The 22597-nt window shown below is 39.3% G+C and overlaps 4 protein-coding genes across 4 annotated transcripts; 3 read left to right on the forward strand and 1 right to left on the reverse strand.

The window, feature by feature from the left end:
- The first annotated feature begins 349 nt into the window (after positions 1–349).
- Positions 350–2153, forward strand: LOC137749147 (UDP-glycosyltransferase 83A1-like). The gene is made up of 2 exons (XM_068489260.1): positions 350–850; positions 935–2153. Exons 1-2 carry the CDS (start codon positions 370–372, stop codon positions 1816–1818), a joined length of 1365 nt encoding a protein of 454 aa, XP_068345361.1. The 5' UTR covers positions 350–369; the 3' UTR covers positions 1819–2153.
- A 4501-nt stretch (positions 2154–6654) lies between these two features.
- LOC137709322 (UDP-glycosyltransferase 83A1-like) lies at positions 6655–8410 on the forward strand. The gene is made up of 2 exons (XM_068448407.1): positions 6655–7150; positions 7235–8410. Exons 1-2 carry the CDS (start codon positions 6667–6669, stop codon positions 8116–8118), a joined length of 1368 nt encoding a protein of 455 aa, XP_068304508.1. The 5' UTR covers positions 6655–6666; the 3' UTR covers positions 8119–8410.
- Positions 8411–16436: 8026 nt separating this feature from the next.
- Positions 16437–18522, forward strand: LOC137709461 (UDP-glycosyltransferase 83A1-like). The gene is made up of 3 exons (XM_068448548.1): positions 16437–16829; positions 17169–17294; positions 17379–18522. The coding sequence occupies exons 1-3, from the start codon at positions 16472–16474 to the stop codon at positions 18260–18262; spliced, it is 1368 nt and encodes a 455-aa protein (XP_068304649.1). The 5' UTR covers positions 16437–16471; the 3' UTR covers positions 18263–18522.
- Positions 18523–19978: 1456 nt separating this feature from the next.
- On the reverse strand, positions 19979–21852 carry LOC137707770 (small ribosomal subunit protein uS9c-like). The gene is made up of 2 exons (XM_068446688.1): positions 21419–21852; positions 19979–20457 (listed from the first exon to the last, which is right to left on the reverse strand). The coding sequence occupies exons 1-2, from the start codon at positions 21767–21769 to the stop codon at positions 20170–20172; spliced, it is 639 nt and encodes a 212-aa protein (XP_068302789.1). The 5' UTR covers positions 21770–21852; the 3' UTR covers positions 19979–20169.
- Positions 21853–22597: the final 745 nt, after the last annotated feature.

Genomic DNA, 22597 nt, shown 5'->3' on the forward strand with positions numbered 1-22597 from the left:
ATGAATTTAATTACCCAAAAAGAAAATGAAAATGAGTTTGTGTTTAAATCTTTCAGTGCGTCCAGAAAAAGAAAATGAAACCTAGTTCCATCAGTAATAGAACAAAAGTATACAACAATAGATTGATGAAACTAAAGCCGTTCGCTGAATGTACCAGCAAAACAACATCCTAATAAACCAAAGAAAGGAATAAAATCACGTGTAAAACGGGTAAATCTAACCGGAATGAACCCTAAATCAAAGAGACAAAATGGTGGATTCCCCAATGAATCCTAAACCGATGCTCCGGGCTTCTTCTATATATGATACGATAGAGAAGCTAAATTCTAAAACATCTCATAGCGGAAAAAGGAAAGATAAAGAACAAAAATGAGCAACCTACATATAATAGCTGTTCCTTTTCCGGCACAAGGCCATGTGCTTCCCTTGATGGAGTTGTCACAATGCTTAGCCAATCATGGCTTCAAAGTCACCTTTGTGAACACAGAGTTCAATCACAAACGCATCGTGAACGCCTTGGCTGGCAAAACTCAAGTAGGAGATTGTATTCATCTAGTTTCACTTCCAGATGGCTTAGAACCCGGGGAGGACAGGAATGACCTAGGCCTGTTGTGTGAAGGAATGCAACGAGTCATGCCGGGGAAGTTGGAGGAGTTGATAGAGAAGATCAATGAAGAAGAAAGTGACAATCTCACTTGTGTCCTTGCCGATGAGAGTTGCGGGTGGGCTCTGGATGTTGCAGCGAAAATGAAAATCCGGCGGGTTGCCTTTTGGCCTGCATCAGCTGCAGCTTTGGCATTGAGTTTCAATATTCCAAAGTTGATTCATGAAGGAATCATCGACGATGATGGTACCGTAAGAATAATTTGATTAACAAAGAAATATTTTGATCTAATTCACTAATTATATTTTTGTTATGATTCACTTATGGCAGGAACTCCGTTGAAAAGCCAAGAAATTGAGTTGGCAAAAACTCTGCCCAAAATGAAAACCGCAGACTTGCTGTGGACATGCTTTCATACACTAGCCACTCAGAAAATCGTCTTTCAAGTTATAGTAAGAAACAATAAGTCTGTGAAAGCGGCAGACTGGCTTGTTTGCAACTCGGCGTATGATCTTGAACCAGCAGCGTTCAATCTGGCACCCGAGATTTTACCAATAGGCCCGCTTTTGGCAAGCAGCCGGCTCGAGAACTCAGAAGGAAACTTCTGGCCACAAGACTCCACTTGCTTAGAGTGGCTGGATCAACAGAAACCCAGATCAGTGATCTATGTTGCATTTGGCAGCTTCACGGTTTTCGATCAAACACAATTCCAAGAGCTTGCGTTGGCTCTTGAGTTGTCAGGGAGGCCATTTCTGTGGGTTGTGAGGCCGGATACCACTGATGGTACAAGTGATCCCTACCCGGAAGGATATCAAGAGCGAGTAGGCTCTCGTGGTCTGATGGTCGGTTGGGCACCTCAACAAAAGGTTCTCAGTCATCCTTCGATTGCTTGCTTCATAAGCCACTGCGGTTGGAACTCTACCCTGGAAGGCCTAAGCAGTGGGCTTCCTTTCTTGTGCTGGCCGTACTTTGCTGACCAGTTGCTCAACGAGAGCTACATTTGCGATATTTGGAAGGTGGGACTGAGATTCGATAAGAATGAAAGCGGGATCATCACGGAAGGAGAAATCAAGACCAAGGTGGAGCAACTTCTCAGTGATGAAAACTTCACAGCAAGAGCTTCGAAACTGAAGGAAGTGGCCATGAACAACATCAAAGAAGGCGGACATTCGTACGAGACCTTCAAGACCTTTATTGAATGGATGAAGTCTTAGACGAGACGCCCATCGATCTTCGTTTTCTTCGAAATAAACAAAAGGAAATAGGCAGCAAAGAAAATGCAGCCATGGATTCAACTGAGACCAACGTAAACGGCAACCCTATGTTCATTAAATAAAGTTTTCCAACAGTACCAAAACAAGAATATAAAACAACAGCGTGATGTTTTGGGCGGCTAGATCTAGAACTACCTTCAACGGTTTGTATAGGTCGTAATATTTTATATTTAGTAAGATCTGTTGACTTTGTATACCATTCCAACCTATCGTCGTTTGCCCTAAAGCATCAACAAGACCAATGCCCATGAATACAAAATCTACAGTAAGGGATCCTAAAGCTCCTTCTATTTATAGTATCACGTAGTATCACTTGTGTTCTTGCTGATCAGAGTATTCGCCGGAAGTTGTTGAGAAAAAGGCGATCTAGCGAGCAAGCTGCTTTCGCCCAGTACTTGAATTTATGCCCGAAAACTCTAGGATCATATGATACAACACTAGAAACATAAATATGTCTAGCAATCAAGTTATGGGAAGTAGCAAATTAAGTTACCAAATTCCTTGCTTTCAATCTACATTCACATTTCCAAATGAAAACCTGTTCATATAGTGCACAAAAAGATTTACCACAAAGGCCACTTAATCTACAATGGAAGCCGAGATCTTTCTATGGCTTCTATGGCTTGCGATGTTCACAGCATAAAAAAAGGAAAGACGAGTCTAACGCTTTGAAAACTGAGGGGCTTTGCGAGCTTTCTTGAGACCAGGCTTCTTCCTTTCAACTACTCTGGCGTCTCTGGTCAGCAGCCCTTCCTTTCTGAGAGGTCTTCTATGGTCTTCGCTGACCTTTAGCAAAGCTCGAGCAATGCCAAGGGATATCGCCTGCGCCTGACCAGAAAGGTCACCACCATGAGCCTTGACAAACACGTCGTACCCACTTTCGTATCCCAAAGTAACCAACGGTACTCTTAATTTTTCCCTTACCAGCAAAACGGTACCAGCACAGCATGCTGAGATGCTGTGGACCTCTGCTGATGCTTTTGCACATGGTTTCCTTTTACAAGCTTAACACGCATAATTACACGTAGCAGAAAGAACGTTAAGTAACATACAGATTTACTTACTACATGACACATCCAAACGGGCAAAGATGACATTATTGTCGTCTGACGTGTTGTCGATCAACGCATGTTATACTATATGTATTTATTTAGTAAATTTTTACTCTAAATCCACATATATTAGTTTTACTATTCACCCATATAATAGTACTTCAATTAGTAAAACCACGTAGTAATTCATACAACTGCCACACCTAAATAAACATGGAGCACACGTGGCATCCAAACCGGCAAAGATGAAATTCTTCCGTATGAATATCGTACATTAATGCTGGTAATCAATCTAGTCATGTTATATCACATTCCTATATTTAATAATATTATATTTCAGAATATGTGAATTAAAGTAGTTGTTTAAGGTAGTGTGTTCAACCCTTTATACCAAAATTCAATTTCTCATTGTAAAATGATTTTTATACCAAACCAAAAGAAGTTAGAAAATATCAACTTAATCGTCTATAATACATAAACTAGCAACGCCTTTTATGTCAGTGAGACCGCCACACCTTGAAATTTTTCCCAGGCAAAGACCCCTCAAATTTGGCTTTTGCTCATGGGATTCTTGAATGTGCTGAGAAATAAAAACTTGCCACTACAATCACAAACACTGCATGCCACAAGGGGCACTGCTGTCAATTTCATGGAGAGATTATGTGAAATATCCATCACATTCAAATTTGCTACGTGCACCCATCCATCCCCATTCCTTTAATTTCTAGTGTAGTAGCTCTGCAATAACCACCATCACCATCACTACCATGCTCTGTTCCCACAGTTAATACTGAAATATGTGTATATATATAGATTCATCAAATATGTGTGTGTGTGTGTACAGAGAATATCGAGGCTTCGTTGCAAGGCTTTATTGAAAAGTGAGGAGTCTTAGGTGATGTGATTGGTGGCCCGGTATTCAAAATTCAAGACTTTATAAATATGAAATTAACAGAAGCAACAGTAAAAGGAAACAGATTTGCAGCTTTTGCATAAGCATTGTTATCACCCGGAGCATGATTTAAATTTAAACAAAAGTAATAAAAAGAACTTGAAAATTTTGAGTTTTAACGATAATAATAAAATAAATAGTACAAGGATTAACTTTTTAATATAAAAATATAATTTTTCGTTAAAATAAATATTATCGTAAGTTTTTCGTTAAAACTCTCTTAAATTTATCATAGATACAGCTTGGGCAACTGTTGAAGCTGTTCTGCTGAAAGTCCTTCCAGAGCATTTGATTGAGACATGTGTGGTTGAGGGGGGGCAGCTGCTGTATTGGCAGCAAGATGAGGACCATGTGCTGCGTTGGCAGCAAGAGAGGATGACCCAGCAGCGGCATTTGCAGCAGAAAGGCAGCACGTGGGTTGCTGATATGGGACCACGGGAGTGAGGTTTGGTTTTTTGTTTTCTTGTCTTGGTTTCCCCCCTAACTAGAGACCTCGGTCCCATTCTTTATTCTACAGTGTAGCCTCTTTTATTACAAAATTTGCAATAATATTTTCGAGTTCTACAATTTTTAAATGTGTGTCCGTCTTTATCATAGTATTCGCAACGAAGATTCTTGGAACTATTAGAGGAATGGTTCGATCGATTTTGGACTGCAGCAGCGATTGAGAAATTTTCAGTTGATCCTGATGTCATTTGTCGTTGTGTTTCATCTTGAATGACAAGTGAATATGCTCGACAAACTTTAGGTAATGGTGTCATCATAAGGATATTACTGCGAACTCCATTGTAAACGTCGTTAAGACCCATAAGAAATTGCATCATCTAATCTTCTTCTATTTGCTCATTATGTGCCTTTGTTTGATCGCAGGTAAGAAGAGGTCGATATGTCTCTAATTCATCCCAAAGGTCTTTAAGTTTTGTAAAATAAGCCGAGATCGTCATGGAGCCTCATGAGAGAGATGTGATGGACTTCTGAATCTGATAGATTGTTGGTGCATTCTTCTGTGAAAACTGATTTTTGAAATCTTCCCACATCTTTTTGGGCGCTTTTGGCATGAACAACTCTTTTAGATAAATCAGATTCAACTTATTACGAAGCCATGACAAAATCATATTGTTGCATTGATTCCAGAGAGCAAATTCTTTCGATTCACTTGTTGCTGAAGGGGGTTGAATGGAGCCATCGATGAAGCCAATTTTATTCTTGGTTGTGAGAGCATGGATCATGGATTTACTCCAAGATGAATAATTGGGACCATTCAATTTTTCTGAAACGATACCGGGGTTATCTGAATTAGGGGTGGTTCGGTATGGGATACTAAACCAAAACCTTAGTCCCGATTCCCAAACCGAAATTTTCAGTATTCCTAATTTCAAGACCGATCCCAAACCAAAATTTCGGGAATCCCGAAATAGTTTCGGTATTTCGGGACAATCAGGAATCCCGAAATATTTTTGGGCTTTTGGTGATTCTGTATTCCCAATTCCCATAGCTGTTATATTTTCACTGAAATAATCAAGTACATACTTCAAACATTACTGTGCTCCTTGTTTTCCTTTGTTTCGTGATTGTTCTTCGATTACTAGTTTCAACTTCATACTCCCGATGAGTTACTTGGCATGAAGTTGAGGAGGTAGAAGGAATAATGCATGAATAGATCAAACGATATTGGTAGGCAACATTAAACTCTTAAACAACCACTAGTGCAACTGCGGATAAGTTTTATGTGATATCTTATTTTTTAGTACTGAGATGCATTTATAAGTTTATAACCTATAAAACAGAGTTGTTTTACCATTTAAGAATACACTAGAAGGCAAACCTATTATAGAAGTTATATACCTTTTTGTGATTCTGTGGAATACTCATTACACTTCCGGTGTTTATGTTCTCTACTTTCTTCAACAACTTTAACACTGGTGTTTGTGTTACTTCCAGTAAAGGTGACTCCTATCAATGAAATAGAATGACACATAACACATATCATAATCTTTCATATCTTTATGTTGCAGGGATGAAAAATAAAATAACATGATTTTTTCATTAGTGTGCCAACATGATTTATATATATTATCTGTGTGTGTATATAAAATAATTAAAATTTTATATTTCGGTTTGGTATGGGAATACCGAAATATTGGGAAAACAATTCCGATTCCCATACCAAATTTTTGGTATTTTTTGAGGATAGCATACCGAAAATTTTGGAAAAATCGGTTTGGGACATTTTCGGTTTGAAATCAGTATTTTTTCAGTTTGGTTCGGAATTTTTATAAATTTTTTCCACCCCTAATCTGAACGATGAACATAATATGGACTTGATGAATTGATGCGGATATTGCTATTGTTTTTATTTTTCTGTGGTTGAGGTTGAACAAATGTGTCTGACATGATATTTAAAAATTGATGAGAGTTGAAAACGTGGGCAATCAGGCACGAGAACCTTATGCTCTGGATACCATGTTAAAGTAGTTGAATATTCAAATGGCTAGATTGGAAGTCTAGGACAAGTGATAGATTGAATGCTTTTCGTCTGTCTCAATTAGCAGAGTATACTGTACAATATACACACCACCTAATCAACCCTACATTAACAGTGACCCATATTTTGTGAGATTTGACTCAAATCTATTTAGGTAAATATAATACCAGATATTTACATATAATACCGTATATAATATTTCCTAATACGATGCTCCGGGCTTCTCCTATATATGACATGATAGGGAAGCTACATTCGAAAACATCTCATAGCGGAATAAGGAAAGATCAAGAACAAAAATGAGCAACCTACATATAATAGCTGTTCCTTTTCCGGCACAAGGCCATGTGCTTCCCTTGATGGAGTTGTCACAATGCTTAGCCAATCATGGCTTCAAAGTCACATTTGTGAACACAGAGTTCAATCACAAACGCATTGTGAACGCCTTGGCTGGCGAAACTCATGTAGGAGATCGTATTCATCTAGTTTCACTTCCAGATGGCTTAGAACCCGGGGAGGACAGGAATGACCTAGGCCTGTTGTGTGAAGGAATGCAACGAGTCATGCCGGAGAAGTTGGAGGAGTTGATAGAAAAGATCAATGAAGAAGAAAATGACAAGGTCGCTTGTGTTCTTGCTGATGAGAATTCCGGTTGGGCTCTGGACGTGGCAGCGAAAATGAAAATCCGGCGGGTTGCCTTTTGGCCTGCATCAGCTGCAGCTTTGGCATTGAGTTTCAATATTCCAAAGTTGATTCATGAAGGAATCATCGACGACGATGATGGTATCGTAACAATAATTTGATTAACAAAGAAATATTTTGATCTAATTCACTAATTATATTCTTGTTATGATTCACTTACGGCAGGAACTCCGTTGAAAAGCCAAGAAATTGAGTTGGCAAAAAATCTTCCCAAAATGAAAACTGCAGACTTGCTGTGGACATGCTTTCATACACTAGACACTCAGAAAATCATCTTTCAACTTTTAGTAAGAAACAGTAAGTATGCGAAAGCGGCAGACTGGCTTGTCTGCAACTCGGCGTATGATCTTGAACCGGCAGCGTTCACCCTAGCACCCGAGATTTTACCAATAGGCCCGCTTTTGGCAAGCAGCCGGCTCGAGAACTCAGAAGGAAACTTCTGGCCACAAGACTCAACTTGCTTAGAGTGGCTGGATCAACAGAAACCCAGCTCGGTGATCTACGTTGCATTTGGTAGCTTCACGGTTTTCGATCAAACACAATTCCAAGAGCTTGCTTTGGCTCTTGAGTTGTCAGGGAGGCCATTTCTGTGGGTTGTGAGGCCGGATACCACTGATGGTACAAGTGATCCCTACCCGGAAGGATATCAAGAGCGAGTAGGCTCTCGCGGTCTGGTGGTCGGTTGGGCACCTCAACAAAAGTTTCTCAGTCATCCTTCGATTGCTTGCTTCGTAAGCCACTGCGGTTGGAACTCTACCCTGGAAGGCCTAAGCAATGGGCTTCCTTTCTTGTGCTGGCCGTACTTTGCTGACCAGTTGCTCAATGAGAGCTACATTTGCGATATTTGGAAGGTGGGATTGAGATTCGATAAGAATGAAAGCGGGATTATCACGGAAGGAGAAATCAAGACCAAGGTGGAGCAACTTCTCGGCGATGAAAACTGCAAAGCGAGAGCTTTGAAACTGAAGGAAGTGGCCACGAACAATATCAAAGAAGGCGGACAATCGTACAAGAACTTCAAGAACTTTATTGAATGGATGAAGTCTTAGACGAGACGAGACGCCCATCGATCTTCGTTTTCTTTGAAATAAACAAAAGGAAGTAAGCAGCAAAGAAAATGTAGCCATGGATTCTGAGACCAATGTAAACGGTAATCCAAAATCTTGTGTTCATTAAATAAAGTTTTCCAACAGTACCAAAACAAGAAAATAAAACAACGGCGTGATGTTTTGGACGGCCAGATCTAGAACTACCTTCAACGGTTTGTGTAGCCATGATATTTTATATTAAGTAAGATCTGTTGATTTTGTATACCATTCCAATCCAACCCATTGTCGTTTGCGCGAAAGCATCAATAACACCAATGCCCATGGATACAAAATCTACAGTAAAGGATCCAATGCTCCTCCTATTTAGTATCACCTAGGTAATGAAATTTGACTAAACCTACAGTAAAGCATCAAATCAATCAACAAGACCAATGCCCAATAAGAAATCAAATCAATAATCACGAAAGAAAAAATCAAAGAATAAGACTTGGCTGCTGAACATTTAATCAGAAGATAGGTTATGAAATTTGACTAAACCGACAGTAAAGCATCAAATCAATCAACAATGCCGAATAAGAAATCAAATAAATCATCACGAAAGGAGAAATCAAGGAATAAAACTTAGCTACTGAACATTTGACTAGCGAAGCAGCGTCCGAAATCAAGACCAATGCCCATGAATACAAAACCTACAGTAAAGCATCAAATCAATCAACAAGACCAATGCTCCTTCTATTTATAGTCTCACGTAGGTAATGAAATTTGACTAAAGAAACTTTATAGTTTCAGAAATCCTAGTTGGATCGGTGATTTCTTCAATTTAACAGAGATTTTTCACAGGACTAAAATGATTGATTTGATGGTAGACAATCTCATAATTACTTCTATCGATTTTCAAGTTTAGGAACAAAGTGATGAGTTATGTCAATTTCAGAGACCATTTTGCTAAAAATCCTTATGTTTTTAGGTTGACAGAAGAAAATAACTTATATTATAGGGTTTTAGGGTTTATAGAAAACGTACCAAAAAAGGATGCAGCATTAGATCCAAAACTAACCAAAATACGTCAAAAAATAAGATACAAAATATATAAGAAACTAATCTAAAATATGGGCTCGAAAAACTTCCAATACAACCGTATAAATCACGTGTTTCGTCTTATTTGACATATAAATGTCTTTTTAACCTCAATATTACATCTCACCCACTAACTCGTGCCCCTCACCTTTTGTATCTGATACTCTCTCCTTTTTTTAAGGCTGGTCCATAACCCTAATGTTGTGCGGAAGCTTCAAATATGAAACCAAAGCTAATACGGCAAAATATTACAAGACAAATAATCCAAAAGACACAAGGATTTATACTGGTTCGGCGTAAGCCTACATCCAGTTTCGAGACGGCGAGGAAATTCCACTAATATCAAAAGGAGATTACAAATAGAGTTTTAACTCTCAAACCCAAATCCCACATACAACCAATAGCTCTCACTCAAACTAAGAAACAAATGGAGAAGAAGAAACACATATCAAAATCCTTCTCTCCCAAAAGCTACACAAGTAGCACCAACATCTTTGATTGAGTGATTACTAACAAAATGGGATTGTTACAAATGGTGGGAAGGAGCAGCTCTGTTCAAATGGGAGAGCCGAATGCTCTCCCTGGTTTCTCTCATCTGCCGCTCCCCCCACATACGAAAACAATGAGCTCTTCTCCCTATATACCAAAAAGAAAAGGCTCTCTTTCTTCTCTTTCTCCTAAAGCACAAGCACTTGTCAAGTTGCAAAAGAAAGAAACAACCCAATTCCATCTGCCTTTCAACAAAGGCTAAAACTCACGGGTGATGATGACAACAAACACAATAATGAAAGGTGTTGTTGCTTTTCCCTTTTCTCCCCAAAACAAGGAAGACACAATGATGTTGTCCACCTTCTTTTTTTCTTTTCAACAAACATCATCATGTCCACTTGGCCACTAATACAACACCTAAGAGCATTCCCACCGTAGCAAATTGCTCAGGGGACAGTGTGCAAAACAAAGGCCCGAGGGCCGGTGGCAGGCCTCCAGCGTGAGGAAGCCCGGCGTAAGGGGGAGGCCCGAGCAAAGGGCCCGTGAGGGATTGCCAGCCCTTGAGCCCGAGGTGGGGATGACGTCATGCTGACGCCAGGGTGGCGTCAGCCTAATATTTTATTTTTTTGTGTCAGGCGCGTGCACCCCACCCGCGCGTGGGGGCGCGTCTGACAGAAAAATCAGAAAAAAAAAGGTTTTGTCAGTGACCGTTGGGAAGCCACGTGGCTTCCCACGGTGCGTTAGATCTTAACGGTCACTTAATGTGGACCGTTAGATCTCAACGGTAAAAAAAAAAAATTAAGTCAGATTTTAATATCCACCGTTCGATCTGAGATCAACGGTGGATATTAAAATGCTTTATAAATAAAAAAATAAATGAAAAAAATAGTTTTAAAAATCTGAAAAGTTACCGTTGTGCCACGTGGCACAATCTGGAGCGTTGGAATTCAAATTTTTTTATATCCAACGGCAGAGATTAATTAATTGAATAAAAAATTTAAAAAAATTGTCAAAAATTGTAAAAAATTCAAAAAAATTCAAAAAAAAATCTGAAAAAAATTGTAATATTTTGTATTATTTAATAATACTTCGGATAATGACACGTGGCGCAACGAGAACGATTAAAAATCTTATCCGATATTACAATTAAAATTATTTTGTATTATTTTATAAATAAAAAAAATACTAATATTTTATTGCCTATTGCCAGGGCTATTGAAGTGTAACGGTGGAGATGCAAATTCTATTGCCAGGGCTACTTACTGTTCATTAAGGGCAGTTACTGTTCATTAGGTGGATTGAATAGTGTATTGCCAGGGGGGAGGGCTCCAACGCTGGAGTTGCTCTAAATGTCTCATCACTCGCTCCTGTCTTGTAAAAGCCCTTGAACTTCAAGCGACCTTCTCCTCGCTTGGAAAACCGGCATAAATTTTAGTTTCAATTTTGTTATCCTCGGAGCCTACAAAGTTATTGTACTTTTTATGCAATGATGTAGGGTGCATATCACTTGACGCCTAGGTTTGGAAAAGAAGAATTTGGGATATAGAGCATTTTCTATAGCTAAAATTAGTGATAATCTACCATTAACTGAAGAAGTAATAACAAGTCTTACCTAATAATCTAAAATTACGGCCGAATAACTCGATGGATCAATTCAATTGTGTTCTTGCTGATCAGAGTGTTGGCCGGAAATTGTTGAGAAATAGGCGATCTAGCGAGCAAGCTGCCTACTGCCCGGTACTTGAATTTATGCCCGAAAACTCTAGGATCATATGATACAACACTAGAAACATAAATATGTCTAGCAATCAAGTTATGGGAAGTAACAAATTAAGTTACCAAATCCAAATTCCTTGCTTTCATTCTACATTCACATTTCCAAATGAAAACCTGTTCATATAGTGCACAAAAAGATTTCACCACAAAAGCCGCTTTAATCTACAATGGAAGCCGAGATCTTTGTATGGCTTGCGATGTTCACAGCATAGAAAAGGAAAGACGAGTCTAACGCTTTGAAAACTGAGGGGCTTTGCGAGCTTTCTTGAGACCAGGCTTCTTTCTTTCAACTGCTCTGGCGTCTCTGGTCAGCAGCCCTTCCTTTCTGAGAGGTCTTCTATGGTCTTCGCTGACTTTTAGCAAAGCTCGAGCAATGCCAAGGGATATCGCCTGCGCCTGACCAGAAAGGCCACCACCATGAGCCTTGACAAACAAATCGTATCCACTTTCGTATCCTAAAGTAACCAACGGTACTCTTACGTACTGTAACCACAACGGGTTGCCTTGCAGATATTCCTACACAACATTAATCTTCAGAATCATAAGTGTTTCGTTTATATTGTCTACAAACAAACAAAATTCCCTAACACGTAACTTTGGTGCTTGTACTTCGCCTACTGCTATACTTGTTCCATGATCATGATATTCACGACAGGAGACAATTATTTGTAGACCATGAGATACAAAAAAGAAAGCATTGTTGAAGGAACAGTGGATACTGAATGCTGTAAAAGGACTCAGACCATAAGAAATATCACAGTATTCGGAAACCATGAACGAAACCATTAACACAAATCATCGCAGTCCACTCAGAGTTGTATCTAGAAACAGATAACAGATTATATACAAGATTAGATGAACTAATTAACCACTACCCGTTAACCTTTCCATCATAAACATAAGCCCCACAGAGTAATGCTTGGATTCAATACATAAAAATCATTGGACACTTGGAGCATAAAATGAAGAGACCAAAACAAACAAAGCAAAACATAAGGAACTAAGAACATCATAGTAGATAAATAAAGGGCTATCCCCCACAACCGCATCTGCTATCGTAATGTTGTTAGGGGGTTTTGTCCAATGCGGGATAGTTGCAGGACGTGAATAGCCAGCGCACAATCAACCAATTAACCAACAAACTGTAGACCAGCCACTCACATCCCGCAACATTCCTCTAGCATTGAAGAATTTCTGAATGTTGTTGACCTTACAACATTTATTTTACTTATGTCTAGACTCAGCAACATTTATATTACTTATGCTCGTTCTCTAACTCTCTCCTCTCTCTGACATAACAGGATCCGAATTAGGGAAAGAGAGATTCTGTTTTTGATCGAGTTCTTCAGGCAACAACAAGGTACTTATTGTTTCCCTACATTTCTTTAATTGTCTTTTGGATTTTCTTCTTCAATCCATTATTTGGTTGCCAAGCTTGGACACCTAGATATCAATTTCCTTTCTCTTTCGAAAATCAATGAATAATGGGTGAAACTCTACAGTTTTAACCAGCTGATCCACAGAATGTGAAACTTTAATTTTAATTTGTTACTATTTCATTGCCTTCGATTTTTGTCACTGCTAGTGGCGACCAAAAACAGCAATGAGCAGATGGACATGGGAAGTACAGAACTTTCTGGATGAATGTTAAGAATGTACGATCACCTTCATACGCTCAACCCAATCTGATAGGATTGAAGTTTCTTTTCAAAATTTTTCTATCATTTTTTTTTTTCTAAATTTGGTTTTGAATTTGCAGGTACTTGTGTGACATCCCACATCGCCCAGGGGAGTGATCCTTAAATATATATTCCCATCCCTACCTAGCACGAGGCCTTTTAGGAGCTCACTGGCTTCGGATTCCATAGGAACTCCGAAGTTAAGCGAGAAGGAGGCTAGAGCAATCCCATGATGGGTGACCCACTGGGAAGTTGCTCGTGAGTTCCCAAAAACAAAATCGTGAGGGAATGGTAAGTCCAAAGCGACAATATCGTGCTACGGTGGTGGAGCGGGCCCGGGAAGTGATCCGCCCTGAGCTGGGATGTGACAATTTGGTATCAAAGCCTAACCCTGGTCGCGTGTGTGCCGACGAGAACGTCGGGCCCCTAAAGGGGGTGGATTGTGACATCCCACATCGCCCAGGGGAGTGATCCTTAAATATATATTCTCATCCCTACCTAGCACGAGGCCTTTTAGGAGCTCACTGGCTTCGGGTTCCGTAGGAACTCCGAAGTTAAGCGAGAAGGAGGCTAGAGCAATCCCATGATGGGTGACCCACTGGGAAGTTGCTCGTGAGTTCCCAAAAACAAAACCGTGAGGGAATGGTAAGCCCAAAGCGGACAATATCGTGCTACGGTGGTGGAGCGGGCCCGGGAAGTGATCCGACCCGGGCCGTGATGTGACAACTTGCCTCCAGCAGCCCTCTGCCTGCACATCCGCACTCGGCAGCCTCTAATTTGGCTAAATTTTGGTTTTGATTTTTCTAGATCTGTATGTATTTGTGTCTGGCTGTTTAATTCTATGATTGAGGATTTTTAACATAATATGACAAAATTAGAAATTTAAAACATAATCGACTTATAAATAAATACATGGTTAAGAAATTTATATATCAGAAATTTAAGAGCAAGAATTGACTTATATAAAATCGATTTTTAATTGGGTAGATGTAATTTGTTAAACAAAAGTGTTTAAAACATCTTTTTCGATGTTAGGAGTGGAACCTAGAACTCTTAACCATAAGAATAAAAAAAATAAAAATGGAAAACTCTCTTCTTAGATTACTTTTAATGTACTCACTTTGCTTCCTTTTGAGTACATAAGGATCCCCTTAACTATGGAGATTACAATAATTGATAGGATAAATATTTAATGCTAAAGATTATAGTTTCTAAACATCTAATTAAAACATGACTTTGAAAGATGGAAAGCCACCAACAACATGTTTAATACATAGACAATATTAATTGTCTTGGGCTGCATCAATGTATCAGCAAAACAACATCCTAAATTCCTAATAAACCAAAGAAAGGAACAAAATCATGTGTAAAACGGGTAAATATAGGGGTAAATATAGGAGTAGAATTTTCTATTTCCTATTCTTATTTCCTTTCTTCCCCTTCTCTCACATATTATTTTTTATCTTATTATCTGAAACGATAATAAGATGAATATAGTATGTAACCTGATGAATCGATGCCGATATTGCTATCGTTTTGATTTTTCTGTCGTGGTGTTGAACAAATGTCTCTGACATGACATTTAGAAACTGATGAGAGTTGAAAACGTGGGCAATCAGCCACCAGAGCCTTATGCTCAGGATACCATGTTAAAATAGTTGAATATTCAAATGGCTAGATTGGAAGTCTATGACAAGTGATAGATTGAATGCTTTTCGTCTGCCTCAATTGGCAGAGTATACTGTACAATATACAAACCACCTAATCAACTAATCAACCCTACATTAATGACTAGGTAACAGTGACCCATATTTTGTGGAATTTGAAACTGCATTGTAAACGTAGTTGAGACCCACAAGAAACTGCATCGTAAACGTAGTTGAGACCCACAAGAAACTGCATCATCCGATCTTCTTCAATTTGCTCATTATGTGTCCTTGTAAGAAGAGGTCGATATGTCTCTAATTCATCCCAAAGGACTTTAAGTTTTGTAAAATAAGTTGAGACCATCATGGAGCCTCGTGAGAGAGATGCGATGGACTTCTAAATCTGATAGATTGTTGGTGCATTCTTCTGTGAAAACTGATCTTTGAAATCTTTTCACACCTTTTGGGCGCTTTTGGCATGAATAACTCTTTTATGGCGTGTTTACGTAACAGTAATGAAAATAGAACGAATTGAATTGAGGAGGAGTTCGAATGAGGAGAAGTCAGAATCGGATTCCTGTTGAAGTTGTTTACTTAAAAGTTCTGGAATCGGAATAGAATTTCATAAAACTATTTACTAATTCAACATAATTGGAATATAAACTAGTATGATTACTAAAATGTCCTTGTCTCAAGCCAAATATTTTATATACTTTAATGGGTTTATAAAGGATGGTCTTGGAAATAAAAAAAAGTAAGTGAAGGCATAAAGGGAACAAAAGTGTCATTCCGATTGTCCAAATAATTAAGAATCAAATTATCACTTATATCTAAGGAATCCAATTCCATCAATACAAGGAATTGAATTCCAAAATTTGTGTGGGCCCCACTGCTTTTTTGATTCCTCCATGTTTAGTAAACACCGAAGTACTCCGTAATCAGAATTCAATTCCACATTCTCAATCCGATTACGGATACGTAAATACGTCCTTAGATAAATCATATTCAACTATTATGATTATGAAGCCGTGACAAAATCATATTGTTGTATTGATTCCAAAGAGCAAATTCTTTCGGTTGACTTGTTGCTGAGGGGGCTGAACGGAGCCATCGATGAAGCCAATTTTATTCTTGGCTGTGAGAGCATGGATTGTGAATTTACTCCAAGATGAATAATTGGGACCATTCAATCTTTCTGAATTGATACCGGGGTTTTCTGAATGATGAACATAGTATGGACTTGATGGATCCATGCAGATATTGCTATTGTTTTGATTTTTCTGTGGTGGTGGTTGAACAAATGTCTCTGACATGATATTTAGAAAATGATGAGAGTTGAAAACGTGGGCAATCAGGCACCAGAACCTTATGCTCTGGATAGCATGTTAAAATTGTTGAATATTCAGACGGCTAGATTGGAAGTCTATGACAAGTGATAGATTGGCAGAGTATACTGTACAATATACACACCACCTAATCAACTAATCAACCCTACATTAATGACTAGGTAACAGTGACCCATATTTTGTGAGATTTGACTCAAATCTATTTAGGTAAATATAATACCAGATATTTACATATAATATTTCCTAATACGATGCTCCGGGCTTCTCCTATAGATGACACGATAGGGAAGCTACATTCGAAAACATCTCATAGCGGAAAAAGGAAAGATCAAGAACAAAAATGAGCAACCTACATATAATAGCTGTTCCTTTTCCGGCACAAGGCCATGTGCTTCCCTTGATGGAATTGTCACAATGCTTAGCCAATCATGGCTTCAAAGTCACATTTGTGAACACAGAGTTCAATCACAAACGCATCGTGAACGCCTTGGCTGACGAAACTCATGTAGGAGATCGTATTCATCTAGTTTCGCTTCCAGATGGCTTAGAACCCGGGGAGGACAGGAATGACCTAGGCCTGTTGTGTGAAGGAATGCAACGAGTCATGCCGGGGAAGTTGGAGGAGTTGATAGAAAAGATCAATGAAGAAGAAAGTGACAAGGTCGCTTGTGTTCTTGCTGATGAGAGTTCCGGGTGGGCTCTGTGATGAAATTGAGGTTCCACCATAAAACCAATTGGCAATATGGGGAGTAGCCCAAGACCATATAAGCACATAGCAAACCTTGTCCCTCACCGATGTGGGACAACTCTCAACACGCCCCCGCACGTGTGGCGGATTTTCAAGCCTACACGTGGACAACAACTGAGTGACGTGGAGCGCGTGTGGCCGTTTGGCTTCACACGAGGACAACCTGCTCTGATACCATGATGAAATTGAGGTTCCACCATAAAACCAATTGGCAATATGGGGAGTAGCCCAAGACCATATAAGCACATAGCAAACCTTGTCCCTCACCGATGTGGGACAACTCTCAACACTCTGGACGTGGCAGCGAAAATGAAAATCCGGCGGGTTGCCTTTTGGCCTGCATCAGCTGCAGCTTTGGCATTGAGTTTCAATATTCCAAAGTTGATTCATGAAGGAATCATCGACGACGATGATGGTATCGTAACAATAATTTGATTAACAAAGAAATATTTTGATCTAATTCACTAATTATATTCTTGTTATGATTCACTTACGGCAGGAACTCCGTTGAAAAGCCAAGAAATTGAGTTGGCAAAAAATCTTCCCAAAATGAAAACTGCAGACTTGCTGTGGACATGCTTTCATACACTAGACACTCAGAAAATCATCTTTCAACTTTTAGTAAGAAACAGTAAGTATGCGAAAGCGGCAGACTGGCTTGCCTGCAACTCGGCGTATGATCTTGAACCGGCAGCGTTCACCCTAGCGCCCGAGATTTTACCAATAGGCCCGCTTTTGGCAAGCAGCCGGCTCGAGAACTCAGAAGGAAACTTCTGGCCACAAGACTCAACTTGCTTAGAGTGGCTGGATCAACAGAAACCCAGCTCGGTGATCTACGTTGCATTTGGTAGCTTCACGGTTTTCGATCAAACACAATTCCAAGAGCTTGCTTTGGCTCTTGAGTTGTCAGGGAGGCCATTTCTGTGGGTTGTGAGGCCGGATACCACTGATGGTACAAATGATCCCTACCCGGAAGGATATCAAGAGCGAGTAGGCTCTCGCGGTCTGGTGGTCGGTTGGGCACCTCAACAAAAGGTTCTCAGTCATCCTTCGATTGCTTGCTTCGTAAGCCACTGCGGTTGGAACTCTACCCTGGAAGGCCTAAGCAATGGGCTTCCTTTCTTGTGCTGGCCGTACTTTGCTGACCAGTTGCTCAATGAGAGCTACATTTGCGATATTTGGAAGGTGGGACTGAGATTCGATAAGAATGAAAGCGGGATCATCACGGAAGGAGAAATCAAGACCAAGGTGGAGCAACTTCTCGGCGATGAAAACTGCAAAGCGAGAGCTTCGAAACTGAAGGAAGTGGCCATGAACAATATCAAAGAAGGCGGACAATCGTACAAGACCTTCAAGAACTTTATTGAATGGATGAAGTCTTAGACGAGACGCCCATCTATCTTCGTTTTCTTCGAAATAAACAAAAGGAAGTAGGCAGCAAAGAAAATGTAGCCATGGATTCAACTCAGACCAATGTAAACGGAAATCCAAAATCTTGTGTTCATTAAATAAAGTTTTCCAACAGTACCAAAACAAGAAAATAAAACAACGGTGTGATGTTTTGGACGGCCAGATCTAGAACTACCTTCAACGGTTTGTGTAGCCATGATATTTTATATTAAGTAAGATCTGTTGATTTTGTATACCATTCCAACCCATTGTCGTTTGCGCGAAAGCATCAATAAGACCAATGCCCATGGATACAAAATCTACAGTAAAGGATCCAATGCTCCTCCTATTTAGTATCACCTAGGTAATGAAATTTGACTAAACCTACGGTAAAGCATCAAATCAATCAACAAGACCAATGCCCAATGAGAAATCAAATCAATCATCACGAAAGAAGAAATCAAGGAAAAAGACTTGACTGCTGAACATTTCATCAAAAGATAGGTAAAGAAATTTGACTAAACCTACAATAAAACATCAAATCAATCAACAATGCCGAATAAGAAATCAAATAAATCATCACGGAAGGAGAAATCAAGGAATAAGACTTGGCTGCTGAACATTTGACCAGCAAAGCAGCGTCCGAAATCAAGACCAATGCCCATGAATACAAAACCTACAGTAAAGCATCAAATCAATCAACAAGACCAATGCTCCTTCTATTTATAGTCTCACGTAGGTAATGAAATTTGACTAAAGAAACTTTATAGTTTCAGAAATGATTGAATGATTGATTAAAATGATTGATTTGATGGTAGATAATCTCAGGATTACTTCTATCGATTTTCAAGTTTAGGAACAAAGTGATGAGTTATGTCAATTTCAAAGACCATTTTGCTAAAAATCCTTATGTTTTTAGGTTGACAGAAGAAAATAACTTATATTATAGGGTTTTAGGGTTTTAGGGTTTATAGAAAAAGTACCAAAAAAGGATGCAGCATTAGATCCAAAACTAACCAAAATAGGTCAAAAAATAAGATACAAAATATATAAGAAACTAATCTAAAATATGGGCTCGAAAAACTTCCAATACAACCGTACAATCACGTGTTTCGTCTTATTTGACATATAAATGTCTTTTTAACCTCAATATTACATCTCACCCACTAACTCGTGCCCCTCACCTTTTGTATCTGATACTCTCTCCTTTTTTTAAGGCTGGTCCATAACCCTAAATGTCTCATCATTCGCTCCTGTCTTGTAAAAACCCTTGAACTTCAAGCGACCTTCGTCTCGCTTGGAAAACCGGCATAAATTTTAGTTTCAATTTTGTTATCCTTGGAGCCTACAAAGTTATTGTACTTTTTATGCAATGATGTAGGGTGCATATCACTTGACGCCTAGGTTTGGAAACGAAGAATTTGGGATATACAGCATTTTCTATAGCTAAAATTAGTGATAATCTACTATTAACTGAAGAAGTAATAACAAGTCTTACCTGATAGTCTTACCTGATAATCTAAAATTATGGCCGAATAACTCGATGGATCAATTCAATTGTGTTCTTGCTGATCAGAGTGTTGGCCGGAAATTGTTGAGAAATAGGCGATCTAGCGAGCAAGCTGCCTTCTGCCCGGTACTTGAATTTATGCCCGAAAACTCTAGGATCATATGATACAACACTAGAAACATAAATGTCTAGCAATCAAGTTATGGGAAGTAACAAATTAAGTTACCAAATCCAAATTCCTTGCTTTCAATCTACATTCACATTTCCAAATGAAAACCTGTTCATATAGTGCACAAAAAGATTTCACCACAAAAGCCGCTTTAATCTACAATGGAAGCCGAGATCTTTGTATGGCTTGCGATGTTCACAGCATAGAAAAGGAAAGACGAGTCTAACGCTTTGAAAACTGAGGGGCTTTGCGAGCTTTCTTGAGACCAGGCTTCTTCCTTTCAACTACTCTGGCGTCTCTGGTCAGCAGCCCTTCCTTTCTGAGAGGTCTTCTATGGTCTTCGCTGACCTTTAGCAAAGCTCGAGCAATGCCAAGGGATATCGCCTGCGCCTGACCAGAAAGGCCACCACCATGAGCCTTGACAAACACATCGTACCCACTTTCGTATCCTAAAGTAACCAACGGTACTCTTATGTACTGTAGCCACAACGGGTTGCCTTGCAGATATTCCTACACAACGTTATAATACAGAATCATAAGGGTTTCGTTAACATTGTCTACGAACAAACAAAATCCCCTAACAAGTAACTTTGGTGCCTGTACTCCAACTACTGCTATACTTGTTACATAATCATGATATTCACAACAGATGAGACAATTATTTGTAGACCATGAGATGCAAAAAAGAAAGCATTGTTCAAGGAATTGCTGATACTGAAAGCTGTAAAGGACTCGGACCACAAGAAATATCACAGCAGTCGCCAACCACGAACGAAACCTAACACAAATCATCGCATTCCACTCAGAGTTGCATCCAGAAACAGATAACAGATCAAAAAACAAGATTAGACGAACGAATTAACCACTACCCAAACCTTTCCATCATAAACATAATCCCCAAAGAAGAATGCTTGAATTCAATACATAAAAATCATTGGGCAGTTTGAGCATAAAACGAAAAGAACAGAACAGAACAAACAAAGCAAAACATAAAGAACAAAGAACATCGTAGCAGATAAATAAAGGGCCATCCCCCACAACCGCATCTGCTATCGTAATGTTGTTAGGGGGTTTTGTCCAATGTGGGATAGTCGCAGGAGGTGAATAGCCCGCAGCATTCTTCCGGCATTGAAGAATTTCTGAACGTTGTTCATCTTACAACATTTATATTACTTGTGTCTAGACTTAGCAACAAACAATGTAAAAAGTACAAAAGCAAACATCTTTGGCTGCCCAAAGAAGCAAACTTTGGGCATGAAATTGCTTAATCGCAGAGATATCAGCTTAACTATACATTATTCATAAATCAACTACGCTAAAATCATTTTTATTTTTTAAAAAAGAAACTCGATTTCAGTCGCTGACAAATCGGTAAAATTGGATGAGCATGGAAGCCCCAATTGGAAACCCCAAACTACATGTGTTAACAGAGAGAGATACAGAGAGAGATAGGGAGAGAGAGAGAGGAGACCTTGGCGTCGCGATAGTTGATGATAACTTTTCCGCTGCCCTCCTGGAGTACAACACGAGCAATCGCACATTTCCGACGACCGGTGCCGATGATTGTCTGAGCCGCAAACCCGCCGGGAAGCCTCGATTTCACGTATTTCTTGAGGTTTTCAGTCTCCACCACTTCCGTTGGAGGAGCTGCCGCGACGGAAGCCACCACCAGACGAGGGGCATGTGTGGGGGCTCCGCACACGTGCGAAACAGACACTGATTTGGAGCCGGGAAACGACACAATGCTGGGTTTCTGAGCTACGTGGGAGGAAAACGAGAGAGAGGATAAGGACGACGTGAGAGCCGTTATCGAAACCGCCATTTTTGCCCTAACGTTTCACACCACTGAGCCTGCTACTGGTGGGAAGATGAAGGGGATAACGTTTGTAGTTCGAGATGGGAGGATTAAGGGGATAACGTCTGCAATTGTTATTATTTCGTAAAATTGCACGAATGGCACCCATATTATTGGGCATTCGAATTCCCACCCCAAATAAAATATGATTAATGTCATGTCACTCGTATTGACATTAAGGATTTATATCAACTTTGCCCCCATGAGTTTTTTAGGTTAGTTCACTTTGGTTCTATTTAAGTCATGCTGTTAAATATTCTAAACTATTCTAATTTAAAAATAAAAAAATAAAAAAATTAAAAAAAATTCAAACTTAAGTGTTAAGGGACAAATTCGATGGGAACACGGTCCTTGACTAATTGGCCTAATCGACATCTGTGTAGAAAAATTAATTTTCTTGGAAGGGAATTGAAACCTGTGAGATCCTCTATCACTGGTTATTCAACCATGCTATGTAAGTATTTTAGTCCAACTAGTTCTAAAGTAAGTTCGTAAAGCTCACTCATTTGAAAGATAAGTTTTGGAAGTCTAAAAAGCGCTCATAATGTTATTAAAAGCGCTTTTAGTTGTCAGAAAACACTTTTAACTATGCCATAAGCAGTTTCAAATTGGTCCACTAGGGATAGATTTAGACGTCCTTGCTAGTTACTATTTGAAATTGTTCTAAATTTTTTGTTACTATAGTGAAACTTTGGGTTGTGTGGCGTGTGTCACATCGGTAACCTAATAGATCTAGCATATGTAAGTGATTATCGAAGCCTCGCCAATACGTGTTACACAAACGACGCATCTAAC

This window comes from Pyrus communis, chromosome 11 (genome assembly GCF_963583255.1).
Source record: "Pyrus communis chromosome 11, drPyrComm1.1, whole genome shotgun sequence".
Classification (NCBI taxonomy): domain Eukaryota; kingdom Viridiplantae; phylum Streptophyta; class Magnoliopsida; order Rosales; family Rosaceae; genus Pyrus; species Pyrus communis.

What these genes read in the sequence shown, in the direction of transcription:
- LOC137709461 (XM_068448548.1), top strand. Translation starts at nt 16,472, where the DNA reads ATGAGCAACCTACATATAATAGCTGTTCCTTTTCCGGCACAAGGCCAT. An exon ending in TGATGAGAGTTCCGGGTGGG is followed by an intron (nt 16,830 to 17,168) that starts CTCTGTGATGAA and finishes CAACTCTCAACA; the next exon opens with CTCTGGACGTGGCAGCGAAA. An exon ending in AATCATCGACGACGATGATG is followed by an intron (nt 17,295 to 17,378) that starts GTATCGTAACAA and finishes CACTTACGGCAG; the next exon opens with GAACTCCGTTGAAAAGCCAA.
- LOC137707770 (XM_068446688.1), bottom strand. Translation starts at nt 21,769, where the DNA reads ATGGCGGTTTCGATAACGGCTCTCACGTCGTCCTTATCCTCTCTCTCG. An exon ending in TCAACTATCGCGACGCCAAG is followed by an intron (nt 20,458 to 21,418) that starts GTCTCCTCTCTC and finishes AACGTTGTGTAG; the next exon opens with GAATATCTGCAAGGCAACCC.
- LOC137709322 (XM_068448407.1), top strand. Translation starts at nt 6,667, where the DNA reads ATGAGCAACCTACATATAATAGCTGTTCCTTTTCCGGCACAAGGCCAT. An exon ending in AATCATCGACGACGATGATG is followed by an intron (nt 7,151 to 7,234) that starts GTATCGTAACAA and finishes CACTTACGGCAG; the next exon opens with GAACTCCGTTGAAAAGCCAA.
- LOC137749147 (XM_068489260.1), top strand. Translation starts at nt 370, where the DNA reads ATGAGCAACCTACATATAATAGCTGTTCCTTTTCCGGCACAAGGCCAT. An exon ending in AGGAATCATCGACGATGATG is followed by an intron (nt 851 to 934) that starts GTACCGTAAGAA and finishes CACTTATGGCAG; the next exon opens with GAACTCCGTTGAAAAGCCAA.